A 15,888-nucleotide genomic window follows, 5' to 3' on the forward strand; every position below is an offset into this window, starting at 1 on the left:
ACTTTTTTTTCAATTGGAAACACTCAGCATTAATTGTAGTAGTATTTATTTAAAGTCAATCTAAAACCTCCTTGCTTCAACTTGTGTGTTTTGTTTTTTAAATATTTGTTTGACAAATGATACATATCAAGGAACTTTTTTGTTGCTTTATTTTAGTTTGTGCTTTTTTTGTTTTGACAAATAAACATTTGGATATTACTATGGAAATATATATATTTGTACTATTGTTACATATTGTATTTTTAGCAGGATTTTGCACATTTGAAGATTTGTCTAAGTTGAACTTAAAGTTTAAATAGTTTTTACACATAAATAAATCATATTAATCTCAGCGAGACTGTGCTCGTGTCAGTAAAATCAATGTGTTGACAAGCACACTGAAAGAAATATTCAATAATAAACATTTTTTTTCCTGGAAGATCAAGGTATTTTTGTTTCTCTTTCTGAGATCCACAGTTCCTCTTCCGCGCAGAGATCGTGCTGATAAAGTTATAATTGGCTTTGGTTGGTGGGATGTTTACTGCGCTAGTCATTAAAAGTATCCAAGAATAGCGAATTAGGAGTCTGCTAATTCTGAAAACAAACAGTGTGTGACTGAAACAGATTTATTTTGATCCCGGCAATTGATCTCAAACCAATGACGGAAGAATTTTTTCATTTATTATTCTTTCTGTGCCACATATTCAAGGTGAGGTGCTACAATGCAGCTTACATCTTTATTTTCAGATGCTCTCTCTCACTTCACAGCCTAATTCCTTCTATTCTCCTCCTCTCTGCCTCTCGCTACTTTGCTGACACCGTGTACCCATACATTCCTAGCCTTCATACATTTGATCATTTGTATTCCCAATCAAGGGGGGAATTTACAGCGTACACTCCTACTTCCTGTATTTCAAGCCTGCATTTGGAGGTTTACAAATGAATGAGGGGGTTGAGGTTGTGTCTGCGCGCCTCTCCTGAGATCACCTGGCACACTTAATCAAACATCGCGGCTTTAATTTGGTGTTCAGTTTCCGATGCTCCCAGAAAACAACATCTACATCATCATCTACAACAGAGTACAGCCGACAGCAGGCGAACACACGCAGACACACACACACACACACACACACACACACACACACACACACACACACACACACACACACACACACACACACACACACACACACACACACACACACACACACACACACACACACACACACACACACACACACACAAAAACACACACACACACCCCCCTACACATTGACGGCCAGGACCATTCATCAATGACATTCAGATTTAGCTCAGGAGTAAACTTTTGCTACTCACAGATTTTCTTTTTGTATGTCCACCAGATTCTTCCATTCTTAGTTTAGATACAGCCAAGAGTGTTTGATTTCAACCAGTGACTTTCCAATAAGCCGGAGCCACCTACAAAAAAAGCCCCTCACATGCTGTTCTAACTAGATGTTAGCTCAGTGTGGGGATATGGTCGCTCCACCTCGGTTACATACTGTACTTTACTAAAAACAGCCTCACTGACTACAACAGATAATTACCAGCTCCAAAGTACTTGATTTTCTCGTTGTTTATTAAGGCTGTGCATCACTAACTTCAAATCTCCGTATCTGCTCATTTGAAACATTATTTTACAGGTTACGATTGTTTTAAATGACGCTGAACTGTGCTCACACCCTCACTCTGCAGTGTTACAGCCCCTCATTTACTCATGTGGAGTTTAAAAGCTGCACTTCATTTTCACATACTCGTTCTGCCGGCGGTTCACTCCGGATTAGGAGTCAAAAAGAGAGAGCAGCATCACCCACTGCGTTAGTTATTGAAGTGAGAGATGACATTTAGCTGTAGTTAATTATGTATGCAAAACTCAGCCGCTCAGCTGCTATGAGAGGTCAGCTCGACAAAGTAACCCCACACCGGGGAGAGTCTAATGGCAATGAGATAGCCCTATTAAAACACACACACACACACACAAATCAGTTTTCTCCCCCTTGCTTTCTCACTCTTTTTCAATTCGCTTGACTAATGTATTGTATTGCATGTAGCAGATCAAAATACTGAATTACTTAAAATTATATATCTCACTAGGTGCTCTGCTCTGATTTAGTCTTTCTCCGCCTTTATGTATTTATCTGTTTAAACTTTGATAATTTAATGTTCAAAATATTTGTTATCTTACCAAGACTAAAAGTTAATGCTTTGATGTGTTAAGTTAAGAATGATTGTAGTTAAATCTACCCCAATTAACTCAAATTGTATTCCTTTAATATTGCAATTTACTGTATGTCAAAAAGAGGTAATTAAAAATGTAAAAAAATCATGAAATACAAATAATTTATTTGAAATGTTAGTAATTTCATATATATATTTCATAGATTGCAACTAACATTCTCAATATGCACATGAATGTGTGTGCATGTGTGAGTGGGTATGCCGGTTCTCCGTGTGTCTTTGTTCAGATTTGTGTGTGTGTGTGTTTTCTGTGTATGTGTGTGTGTGTGTGTGTGTGTGTGTGTGTGTGTACAGTTCAGACTACAGCACATCAAAAGAAAGTGGGAGATTTTCATAACTATTTTTTTTTCTTTGTAGTTCTTTAATTGCGTCCCCATGGCTTTCTTTCCCTGGACAGAATCTTAAACAAAACATTTTTTTGTGAGAAGAAAACCCAACTTTTTTTTTTAACAACAGACAAGTGTCAGGGTCGTTATTCAGGAGGATTTTTGTATGCTCTTGTGAACATTTAGAGGAAAATCTAAATATATATTCAGTGATTTGTGAATAACTTGTTTTTCTTTCACTTGCCTTTTTAGAATTTACTCAACAGTAAATATGATTTTGACAGTAAGACTCTTACCTTTTGTCATGTTTTTCTTTTTTTTACGACTAGAAGTTATTTAGAAAACAATATTGATATGCCCAATAGCTAATTAACAGCAATGACCAGGTTTAATATTTTGTGTGGTCTGACTGATTATAGAGTTTTGAGTGGCTAGAAAAACGCTGTATAAATGCAGTCCATTTACCATTATATGAGCATTTTGTTTTGGCATTTTTTAGTTCTCATGCATAAAGTGATACAAATATAATTATTTCATAAGGTTGAGAATAGAATAATGCTGTTCTTGTTCAAAGAAAATGAGAGGTGTTAACATTAACATTATTTTATTATTTATATATTGTGTGGGTGTAAATAAAAAAAAAATACAGTACCTGCATACATTGTGTATTAACATGTAGAGAGTAGGATAGGAGTTAGGGTCCCCGGCAGGATGTTTGTGTTCCAATGGTCCTTGTCTGACTGTAAACCTTAATACTGCTGTAGGTGACACCAGCAACCGCGTGCATCCATGTGTACACATACGTGGACTCACACCCACATCCACACAGATGCCTGGTGTCACCTACGGTGGTATCATCCCTTACAGCCAGACAGGGATCATCATTGCACCTGCTAATTACCATCTCCAGCTGGAGAGTTAAATGGAGATCTGTTCTTTGTCTGACCTTTGACCCCCTGCTCTTTATGTGACGCACTTCAAACCCTGTTTGGGGCTGGCTGGGCTGGGCCTTAATGAGGCCCCATGTCTGCCCTCTGTGGGCTGTGCGCCTCGGATGCCCCACTTTCATCCCCGACCATCTTCCCTTGATGTAAATTGAAAAGATCACAGCTATGGGGAGAAGACCTGTACTGGAAAGGCCTCTCTGCATAGATTATGAATATCATAACTCAACAGTTTTTTCTCCCTCCCCCCCCTCCAACCACCCGCTACCCTCCCCCCCTTCCCTGTACAATGCTATAGTTCTAATTGGACCCAATGGGGGACTCTCTGCCTTTGATCTCATCACCGCCACTGTGACTTTACACTAAAAAATGTCACTGCCAAATAGGGTTATCACCTGTAGAGCCTGGCCTTCCTCTGATGCCTGTACGCATCTCGTTAGCTTCACTCAAACTGTAAAAGTTAATTAGTTTGACAGAGCCATTACCGCGGAGGCATACCTGATGATTGTGGCGTAGGCGCCATATTCAATATCCAATTACTAAACACACATTTATTTTTTGTCTCCGATATGTGAAAGAGCACACCACGGACTGTGTTTCCTTTTACTGTCAGCAAAAACCATATTCTGGTATTTGTCATGCACTTCTACTATATTTGTTAAATGTGATCATTTAATAATCATTTGACTAAAAAAAAGAGTATTTTGCACCATGGCTAATCTCACTCTTTTTGCTTTATCACCCATTTTTCTTTGGGTAAAATAACGCAAGTGATTGTGTCCCAACCTCATTAAAAAGTGTTTGCCACGGCAGTGCTCTCACCCGTTCAAAGCTGCTGAACAGAACTCTGTGTGCACAGTAAACTCCGCTATCCCGTCTTCTCTGACAGTCTTTGTGGTATGCCTCCCCCACTTAGACTGACATTGTGTTCGCTTTGATTCCCCCCTCCTCAAAAAAAAAGACAGTTTAATGATTTGTGAGGATGAGAAAAAAATCTGTGAAAACGCACATAAACATGAAATATTAATTCCAGAAAAGGCTTTACATAAACATAAAAGCATTTAGCACAATGAGTGAATATGGAGATGGCACTTGTTAATTTAACCGTGATAAACTTGGTGTTTGATGCCTATGAGCATTTGCAATGGCAGCGCGGGGACGTTGTGGAGAGTGAGAAAGCCCAGGGGAGAGGAATCCACGCTGTTCGTTTTGTCTTTGTCCCAGTTTAAGACTGCCACTCTCTCTGTCTCGCTTTCCCTCAGCCTCTGTTTCTTTCTGCCTGTCCTCTGTATGAGCTGCTCTCAGACTTTATTTCTCCTCCCTGAAGTTTTCCAGATAGGCTAATTGCAGATGCCAGACCACGATATCCCTCTAACGCTGTGGCTACACAGCATGATATATATGGCCACCTCTGATTGAAGTAGACCTGATCAAAATAGTTTTCCATTACAGAAGAACTGGGGTTATAAAATGGTAGACACAACTTCAGATCTTCTACTGCTTTCATCCTTTGTTACATCTCTTCGTGCCCACAAATACTGTTACAGTACAACCATTGGCAGCATTAAAAATGCATGATATTGATGTACTGTAAAGATGGAGTTGGAAATGTAATGTGCAGCCTTACAGGGGCGGAAAGGCTAGACAATTAGTCCACAAATATCTGACACACACTCTGAACACAGAACGTCCAGAGCACACACACCACAAAAAGTAGCACTCTATAAAGAGGTGATTGAATGGACCGGTGAAATATGCAGTGCCGTGTTCTATCGAATAGGCAGACTGCTAACCAGAAAGGTTCATTCACATTGTTCCTTGTTATTTCACACACACTTTCATCAGTGCTTCATGTGCCAGACTTCTCGCCAATGTTGTAAGAATGCAGAGGGAAGTTAGACCTTAGAACAACTCTGCCCTGTTGTAGTGCCCATGAGCAGGACACACAATCCTCACCAGCCACATGCTTAAAATATGTACATTTCACTCTTCTGAGTTCTATATAGAGATTTTAAGCATCAAATGTACAAGGCTTTGCTTATTATATGATGTTACACAGTTTAGAAATGTTAGATAACACCCTCCAAAGGTTTTCAGTGAGGATCTACAATGAAACTAATTGAAGTTGATGGTTAAACTTTATGAAATCTTATTTCTTTAACATTGTGATCCAAGCCAGTTCGTCATTACAGTGCAACCCAATCAACTGTTGTGCTTTTGTGCTAAGTTGGCACAGCCCACACAGAGCGCAGCAGTCCCTCGCTCTCCTCCTCCTCCTCCTCCTCCTCCTCCTCCTCCTCCTCCTCCTCCTCCTCCTCGCTCTGCCACCACACAGTAAGACTACTGCTGAGCAGGTAAGGAGAGCCTCTTGACAACTTCCTTCCCGGACTCCCCAGGGCCCGCTGGCCGGGGTGAATCTTTTGTCATCCTAAAACAAGCTCGGGCCTGCTACTCCTCCACTCTCGCCTGGAGTCCTGGAGACAGAGCCAAGAGAGGGGGGAAATAATTAAAGACATTTTATGTCAAGTGTCCCTTTCTAGAGGGAGTTTGGGAGAGCTAACAGAGGAGGGGACGACTGGTAAGAAAGAGGAGAAGAATAGGAAATGGAGGAAGAAGTGGAAAGGCAAAAAGGCAAAATACGAGTTTCCATTTCCTCTCTTCTGTCCCCTCCCTCACGCTTCCGCCCCCCCGTCCTCTGCTCAATTAGCAAAGCAGCAGGTGCTCCCAGCAGCACAACAGAGAAGCTAGCAGGAAAGGCTGAAGCTTTTCCTTTTTTTCCCTTTCCTTTTTTGAGATGACCTGCAAATGTGATACTTCACACCCAGAATGGGCTAGCTGTTTCCTCCACCAATTTCAGAGGTGATAATTTAACTTTTACCCCTCCATCTCTCCCTTTTCCTCTTCCCACTTCTCTTTCCCTTTCCCTCACTTTCTGTCTCTCTCTTTCTCTCTTTATGTTTTCCACCAGGTGTCCTCTCTGAAGAGCAAGCTGAAGAAGCAGTCGACAGCAACAGGAAGTGGTGTGGCGAGGTCCTTCCTGAGAGCGCAGGCCGCTCTGTTTGGATCCTACAGAGACGCCCTCAGATATAAGCCTGTAAGGATCCAATGTCTTTGATCACTACCAGTCACCTTGTCTTATCAAATCGCTGTGCCATATTGGAGCCATCATTTCAATTTGTATACTATATGCTTTGTTACCATCAAACCCAAAGTATGATACACACATTGAGTTATCTGGTTTAAAGGGATCAGCTAACCCCTATCTTGAGATATTTACAGAACACCTTTTTATAGAGACAGATCTGAATGCAAGTGAGAAATAATGTTTTCGTTTTGTTCTTTGGCTAAACTGAACATTTCAAATCTCCAAACTGCACAGCAAACAAACATAAATGTTAAATAGCACTCAGTGTGCAGTACGCTGCCAATACCAAGGCAGCATTCACATGGTCCTTGAGTGATCCAATTTTAATGGGTTCTCCTTTGGCCAATTCTCCACTCTAACACCTAGTTTCCTTATATTGGGCCAGTTATGTTGCCCTAATCCGGTTGTCAAACAAACAAAGCAAGCCAAAAACACAACCTCCTTGGCGGTGGTAACTACGATTTTTCTAAACTGATCATGCTCTGGTTGGGTAACATGTAAAAACATTGAATTGATTAAAGATTGTATTTTTTTCTCACAAGCAGAAAGATTAGTCAGTCATGAATATAATATATTAGCCCTTCAGTAGCGACCAGTTTTGATGAGAGATTAAAATGTGACTGGGTTCTGGTTAGACTGGGGCAATTTGACTGAAGGTAAAAGGTGTGTTTTCAGCTGAAGATAGAGCTACTGTAAGGTGGGCCTGTCGGAGACAGTGAAATGTCAAAGGAGCTGAAAAGAGTCAGGACGTTCCTTTGAACATCCCTTTTAGCCACCGTTGGTGTTTTACTAAGCCCCTCTTACATTTATTTTCTAGATCTTTTCTGCTTATCAAGTCTGAGTCAGAGCAGAGCAAACTACAGCATGTCCTGTTTGTCAAATAGCAAAGCCTTTGTTCCTTTGGCTTTGAGATTAATTGGACTTTGTGGACTCCCGGAGTCAAGATGTTACATTATTGATGCTGTCTCTCTTTTCTTTGTATACAGACAGTATATGAACAAACTGCCTCCCCTCTGACACAAGCACTGAGACTCAGCGTATGTGTGTGATTGTGTATGTGTGAGCACAACATGCAGTCATTTCTCAGTTCACTCACACTCGCACTGTTTTTTTTTTTTGTAGAGAGGATCTGAATAAAAGCCACGGAGTTATCATACATGCACAAACTGCACATCTGCTTTCATGGAGATACTGATGATACTCGCTGCGCTCTGATATTTGTTGAATATCACTCTGCTAGTGATTGTTCTGATCGCTGTGGTTCACAGGCCCATATGCCCCGACAGAAGGAGGGGTGTGGATGTTTTGTTGGAGTCTTGCTGAGATGTAAATGAAACAATACTGGAAAATGATAATGAGTTGAGAAGCAATCAGCTGATTAGAACAGCATTTCTTAGGTCATCAATTTCAGCTCACGTTGATGCGTCCCCAGGTGCTTCTCACCACCTCGGAGAAGCACACGTGTCTGGCAAAAAGAACCTGAAATAGCAGTTCAAATTTAGTTTTCACCACCGTTGATGAAGCCAAGTCAGGTGTGTGGGTGCGCATAATACGGTGGTGTGCGCTCGTTACTGTTCAGTGGCAGAATTAGCCAGAGTTTAACTCAAGTGGGCATGTAACCAGTTCATATCGTCCCACCACGTGTTCAAAAGTAAGTATGTCTTGCACAAGAACAATTTGTTCTGTAAGAATAAAGTCTCAGTTTAGTTTGCAGTCACAGTCAAAGCCTACAAATAACACCAACTCGACAACAAAGGGACAGAGATTGACAGACATTCAATCCAATGTGAAATGCAGAAAGACAGCAAACAAACTAATGACAACTGTTTAAAAAAAAAAAGTGGAATCTTGAACATCATTAATAACACAGATTGGAGTTTCCATCTTAAATCTTTTTACCGTGTGGAACAATGCTTTCACTTATAAATACTCCAACATGCTGATCGACTCATTAATGTACAAGTAAGTATTGTTGTTTTGCCTTTTGAAAGTGTTTTGTTGTATTATAACTTTTTTATGTATACATTAATACACCAAAGAACATTCCTTGTATGTGAAAACTTGGTTGGCAAAAAATCAAATTCTGATGAAAAGAGATATGAATTTGCCAAAATGTACAGTAGAATAATTTTCATAGATTTCTTATAAACTTACTGCGTCTTATACAGTTAGTTCCCCCTAGATCTGAACATTCATCCACAGAGAACTGCCCACTTGTTCTGGCACGCTGAACACATCTGCTATGATAAGCTTCTCTTTTTTCTATAATTGTTTTTATGTAATGGCTTCCTAAATCTGCTATCTCTTGTATAACGTATGACCTTGGTAAAGAGATTCAGTGAGTGTTGTTCTCTTCCTTTAGTTGTTTTAAACAGTTTTTAGATTATTCAAGCAGCAGTATCAGTTGGGGTTCGGCCAAAAACATTGTTGGATACTAACTTGTAAACAGAGCCAGTGTTAGAAGTTTCTCAGTAGAAGTTATTTGTTTGGACATTGTTGGATACTAACTTGTAAACAGACCCAGTGTTAGAAGTTTCTCAGTAGAAGTTATTTGTTTGGACATTGTTGGATACTAACTTGTAAACAGACCCAGTGTTAGAAGTTTCTCAGTAGAAGTTATTTGTTATTTGCATGCTTTTCAGTGTTCAGCTGCACTATGGTCTGCGGCTGTAGCACCCAGATAGAAATGGCAAAGCTGATTAAACTACAACAAGCTACTTTCAACTGGGCTTTTACGAGAGAACACGCCTAAAAAACTTTTAGTGATGTAAGTGGAGCAGTATTCCTGTGATGTAATTTGGGCCACTGGTACAGTATCATGCGCCCATCCTGGAAAATGGGGTTGATTCCTGTGTTGTTAAGTTGTTTTTATGTGCCACACTGTGCTCGTAGCCTGGAAAAGACAAAAGCACATTTTCTTTACACCCGAAGAATTTAGAGCTTCATTGAAATATGTGAGAATTATGTTAAATATGAGAAAACATGCATTTGAAATGGCTGTAGGGCTGCGTGTGATTGGCCCGCAGTGGTTCTGCTGCCATCCTCCATGTCTATAGCTCACAGGCCAACACACATGATGTAAGAAAAAGAAATAATGTGTTCATGTGGAGTACTGGGGAGTTTACTGGGACATTGTCTTCTCGTCCGGGGGATATGGTCTGTGCTCTTCCAGGGAGCTGTTTTAAAAAGGACTGTTTTTTTATTCTAATACTCTTCTTCCTCTTGCTTGATCCTTCCTCTTTTCCTTCCTGTCTCTCGTTTTGACTTGTTTTCTGTTTTCAGCCGCACTTAGCCCACTAATGAATAAATCAATTGAAATACTGGTTTTTAAATACTTTTTACAATGCTGGTTTGGAAGATTGGTTTGTCTTAGTGCTTTGAATCACATTACAAATCATATTGTTTATTTGCCCCCCCCCCCCATGCATTTCAAAGCACCACATGCTCATTTTCTGAAAAATGTAAAAGTGTTAGACAACAGATTGGTACAAAGAAAAAGGAGCCAAATGAATTATTATTATTTATTACCATTTATACCAATGATGTGACTGTGTACTTCTCAGGGGGAGCCCATCACTTTCTGTGAGGAGAGTTTTGCGAACCATCGATCCAGCACCATGAAAGACTTCCTGTCCATGGCCGTCAACCTGCAGCTCTTCAAACAGGTGTGTGTGTGTGTGTGTGTGTGTGTGTGTGTGTGTGTGTGTGTGTGTGTGTGTGTGTGTGTGTGTGTGTGTGTGTGTGTGTGTGTGTGTGTGTGTGTGTGTGTGTGTGTGTGTGTGTGTGTGTGTGTGTGTGTGTGTGTGTGTGTGTGTGTGTGTGTGTGTGTGTGTGTGTGTGTGTGTGTGTGTCTTTCTTGACACCAGCATTTAAAGTACTATGTGAGGTAATTTACATTAATTAAATAATGATAATAATAGAATGTTCATTAAGTATATCACCTTTCACGGAAATAAAATAGCTTAAGTGCTTGCTTCAAAAGAAGGAAGAGTCCCAAAAGGAACAAACAAAAGAACATAACACATCACACACATCTCAAGGAGACACAAAGGCCAAATGCTTATATTGTGAACGTACTGTAAAGCAACTTAACTTAACTTGACTTTGACTTTCTCCTGAAACAGCCTGTGGACTGAATTCAATGTAAATGATTTGGTAGATAAAGCATGCGTCAATTTCTCATCCTTAGATCATTATTATAAAATCTGCTGTCATCTACAGTACTGTACATGGTAACATTGACAGATGCTCAACTTTTTCCTTTATCTAAAGGCAAGCAGGAAAATATAAAGACTGAATGCGGATCGGTTCTGTGTCTTCTCCCAGCAATGTTCATTCATTGTTCTTCATTTCTTTCTGCAGATCTGTATTTAGAGTGGTGAACGTTTTCATTTTGACAGTCGTCTCCCACCAATACGGGCTGATCAAACGCTCAACTGGGTAATGCCTTTAGCATTTTGACAGTTCAGTTTCTTAAAGTGAAGAGAAAAGGCAAAGAGAGAGGCCTTGGATTATAGACAGATATTGACCCCTTGAAACTTTTCACTGCAGATATCTCCCAAAACAATCCGTTATGTCTTAATGTTCCGTTTGCTCAATTTTGCCTGCAGTACAAAAATCAACACGAATACTCAAACGTGGTAATATATTTTTTTACTGCATAACACCATTTTAAAGTTATATTCTGTCTCGACCTGTATACATAAGCCTGGAAAAGCAATAATATGTAGCTCTAATTTCAACCTGGTGTGTTTACATGAGTTTCCCTTACAATCACTTCTCCCATGTATACTTAATATGTCCTCCCTCCCTTATCCCTTCAGCAAAACTTAACTGAGCCGAGTGGAAGGACACCTCTGGCTTAAAAAAAAAGATTCTCTCACCCATTGAATTTTTCTTTGTGCTCTCTGACCCGTGATAGTAGTGTGATTTACCCCCGAGAGTTACAGCACAGCGGCCCTCAATCAGTCTTTTGTTTCTCCGGACACTCTGCCCCATCTATAATTTTCCCAGGCCGAGCAGATAGCGCGCAGCAGTTCAAAGCATCCTCCCCGGCTGGCTCATGCCTCCGCGGTAGCATTGGGAAACAAACCCTTATCTCCTCCTCCTCCTCTCCAGCACGGGGGATGGGGTGAGCTTATCTCCTCCACTCCTCTTTCGGCTAAGTGAGGGAGGCCAGCGGTACGCCCGAGCTCTGCTGTGGCCATGACCCACATCCGCTCGCAAACGTGCATGACCACCAACATGCACAAATACATTTTTACATACATAACTAAACAGCTACTTACCTTAAAAGCTACTTACCTGTATATCATGTTTAAGTTTGAATTGTAATTGTATCTTTAATTTTATGAATCTCTGTTGCTGCTAACACTTGTGAATTTCCTCATGGGAATTAATAAAGCTCCATCTTATTTGATCTTATCTTAAACTGGGACCGGGACAATCCTATTATGCACCTAAATATATTGTCTTCATTATCAGAATATCCCACATTTCTTTATAGCCATAAGTAGGACCTCTCTCCTATTTGAGCCCCCCCCTCCAAAAATTAAACATATAGAGCATTTTGCGAAATATATTAAGTAATAGACTTTTGCTGCTTTGTATTTTGGAATGTAATTACAATTGATAAAATATGTCATTAACAATAGAAGCAGGGATTCACTTTTTACAGAGGCAGACTTTTAAACTTTCATTTATTTAGTGAACCTGCTTTTCCCCCTCTAAATTCCAGCTAAAGGAAACAATTAATGCATTATTCCCCAGTGGGACTGTTGACAGAGGATAGTGTAAGCAAACCGGTTGTATTGCTCAATTATCAAGCAGCTAATCATTAGCATGGGAATAGACAGAAAAAACAACCAATATATTGAATTTAATTATAGACATCAAATATTCACTTGCGCAGAATGGCATTTAAAGTGTGGGATTTGTCACTGTCGCCTATATGTCAACGATAATGGGTCAAACTTGAGCCAAATTGAAACCATATTACTGCAATTGGTGGACCACAACACACATTACACACACAAGGCGAAGCACACACACATAATGCTGAGGTGTTACCTGAGTTTGAGGTGTTACCGTTTCAGCAGGAAATTGCTTTTCTACAGGTGATTTTGTTTTCATTCCTTGTAAAGCAGCTCTTTTGCTTCACAAGTAATTCAAGTTTTATAGAGGTAACATTGGTTCATGCAAATTCAGCAAAACATTAATACTTCTGGAGCTGAATAGCAAAGAGGACAGAGAGACTATTGTGTGCTGACATTAAAGGCTATCAATTACATTCAACCCCTGTTAACATCTATAATTGTAACCAATGATTTGCTAAACACCTTCTTAATAACAAAGTTGTAAATGCTGAGTGCATTTGAGTTGTGTGCTTAGGGAGCAAAAAGCAGAAACAATGGTCCCTTTATCTGTTGCCTCTATGAAATATAGACACCAAGCCAGCCCTAAATAAATATCAACACATACACACCTCTTAGAATGTCACAGTTTCACCTTCTTACACACTTTTGTTCTGTTCCTGTTTCCTGTGTGCTCGGTCCACCAGCCCGTCTCTGTTCAGAACAGAACAAGTGGGAGAAGTCTTCTAAAAGAATGCGGGGGAAAGCCTGTCGACATTAACCTGCTTCCTATCAACCATCCGCAGCTCCTACACACTCACAAGCGCGCACACACACACACACACACACACACACACACACACACACACACACACACACACACACACACACACACACACACACTCTGTCGTTCACGTTTGTGTGCTAGCAGAGACTGATTCAATGAAGTCTCTTCCTCTTATTGACAAAACTAAGCCTTACACAGTTTTATTGAGTCTTTGGGGGGACTTGCAGTCTGATAATTTACTGCCAGGAGCCTTTGTAGACAATGTGCATCCCATCAATCAATAATCATCCGCCATTCTCCGTGTTATGAATGCAATTGCCGAGCCATTTATTGAAAGCTGGAAAGGTGTGTCCTTGTAAAACCAAATGATCTGATTTAAAATCTGATCGCGTAGTTGCTCTATCCCCTCCAGTTCACAAGACTTCATATCTCAAGCTTTCCTCTAAATAGTTTTAATAAATGGGACAGATACACCTCCGTATCCGTGCTATGGGCTGTAAAAGTCACTAATGCCAATGGCTGATAGATGATGCCTACAAAAACCTTTACAGTAAAGAAAGCTATTTTTTTTAAACTAATTAACATTCTTCTTATGTGTGTTGATGTGGCATGTACTGTAGGTGTGTTTTGATAGTTATGAACTGCTTAAGGGATATTATTTATAAAGAAGTATATTTTGCTTTATATTAGCTTGTGCGTCTCAGCCTTTAAAGCAGCAATACTGGTTCCCACTTTCTCTTCTGGCCTCCTTCTTTGTGACCAAATTTGAATTTCCAAACTCCACTAACTTGCAAAGATTGTGGCGAGCTGTAAACCCAAATCCAACCTATATCCCCGAGTATCTACAGTTTATGGGATAAAATTCCAAATTGCAGAAATAACATTGCATTTAGGCTTTCCGTGTATGTCTCTGTAAATGAACCCCTGTAGAGTCCTAATCCCAATTTCTGGCTCAGCAATTCCACAGTTTAAATAAATCTAGACCACTGTGACCGAGCGGCGAGTGAGTCACTGCCCAGATGGAATAACTCTCCTCGTCTGCAACAGGAAACAAGATGACATGTAGACATGTGGAGAGCAGGATTCACCATATGTATTTGTAGTTTGTTTGGTAAAAGTAAAAAATGTGTGTTAATTATAAAATTGTGTGGCCCTACCCTAAAATGTATCTCTTTTTAAAAGAGCTTCTTTATTTGGGTCTGCCTCTCTTAACAAAGCCAATTAGCCTTTGTATTGTGTTTGTGTAGGTGCACATGTGCAAGTGTTTTTTTTAATGTATTGGTTTGTTGTGTGGTTGAGGGTGTGTGGTGATCACAGTCTGCCATTGTTGAGTAATGTCCAATTAAGGCCCACAGTGAGGCAGGTAATCTGGCTGGGGTGTGTGAGAGGGGGGGGGGAGATAAGTGGAGGCTTTGGCTGGGTGATGATTCGGGTTGATTATCTGCACTAATTAGGCCAGCCAAGTAGCGGAGCAGTGGTTGAAACGTGCAGTCTCACCTCTCATTAAAATGATCTAATGATGAGTCTGTGGCTCTTCTGACCAGACGAGCGGGTGGCCGTGTCGCTCGCTAGTTAGCATTCTGTCCCTGAGGACACGCGCCCTAAAACACTGTTGTTGTACCTCTGGACACAGACTCAGAGGTGGGAGTAGGATTACTGCAGTTATTCTCTTACAATATGTTGTTAAAAATAATAGTGTAGCCTTTGTTGTTGATCTTGAAGTTGCAACAGCCTGCCTGAAAGGTAGGAGGTGTTGATTGGTTAGTAATGTAATCATCACTCAAGAAAATATATTTAACCTTAAATACAAATTATTTTTATATAGTCATTATCTTTGAATGATACAATTGCTAATTGTAAGCTACTTTAACATCCTACTTTTCCACAAATAAACTCTGATGATAGATAGATAAAGTTAAGGGTTGAACACAATGATTTATAAAAAATCTACGCACACAAACTGGTAGAAGGTTGTTTTTCCAGCACATCTGCAGACCTTGGCCCCACAACTAGATAATGAAAGAAAGGTATGATGTTGCAGCTGCTGTTTTTTTTTGTTTGTTATGCCAGAATCTTGCCGAGATAAGCCCAAGGATTTCACTGCAATGTGTTATATCCACTCTGTTATTTGCTGATATCATAAGCGATGGGACAGGAAACTAACAGGAACTCTGGGGTCAAAGTGGTTGGATTTAGCTAATAGAAAACAGTGTTGCATATGTGTGACTGAGTGATCTACATTCACATAATTGTTTTAACGGTTTTCTTCATGTTCTGTGTTAAGAAGAAGGATGATGTACAGTTCGATGTTTTACTTGCAAAAACAACAATACAACTGCCAGTGACATAAGTAAACCTGTAAATTGATCGGAGGCTGCAACAGGGCCAAAATGTCACGTGCCAAAATGATTTAAAACATTGTTAAAAACTATTGAACGACTTTATTTAGTTTTTAAATTCGTCCAGATTTTCCCTTATTTGGTTTTGAAACACTCAAAACAACTTGTCATGCTTTAGTGTTCTTCATTGAACTGCTGTTGATTTTTGAATTGTGCTAATTACAAATATTAGGGCTTATGTGCGTGACCGCTTGTAC

The 15,888-nt window shown here is 40.0% G+C and overlaps 1 protein-coding gene across 2 annotated transcripts in view; it reads left to right on the plus strand.

Moving 5' to 3' along the window:
• dennd1b (DENN/MADD domain containing 1B) overlaps positions 1–15,888 on the plus strand; it is a 106,011-nt gene that overhangs the window by 71,025 nt on the left and 19,098 nt on the right. For both annotated transcript variants that reach the window (XM_079641956.1, XM_079641957.1), the window contains 2 exons: positions 6,477–6,602; positions 10,217–10,318. In XM_079641956.1, coding sequence (XP_079498082.1) covers positions 6,477–6,602; positions 10,217–10,318 — 228 coding nt within the window. The remainder of the gene's footprint in view (positions 1–6,476; positions 6,603–10,216; positions 10,319–15,888) is intronic.

This window comes from Notothenia rossii (assembly GCF_949606895.1).
Source record: "Notothenia rossii genome assembly, chromosome: 1".
Lineage (NCBI taxonomy): Eukaryota > Metazoa > Chordata > Actinopteri > Perciformes > Nototheniidae > Notothenia > Notothenia rossii.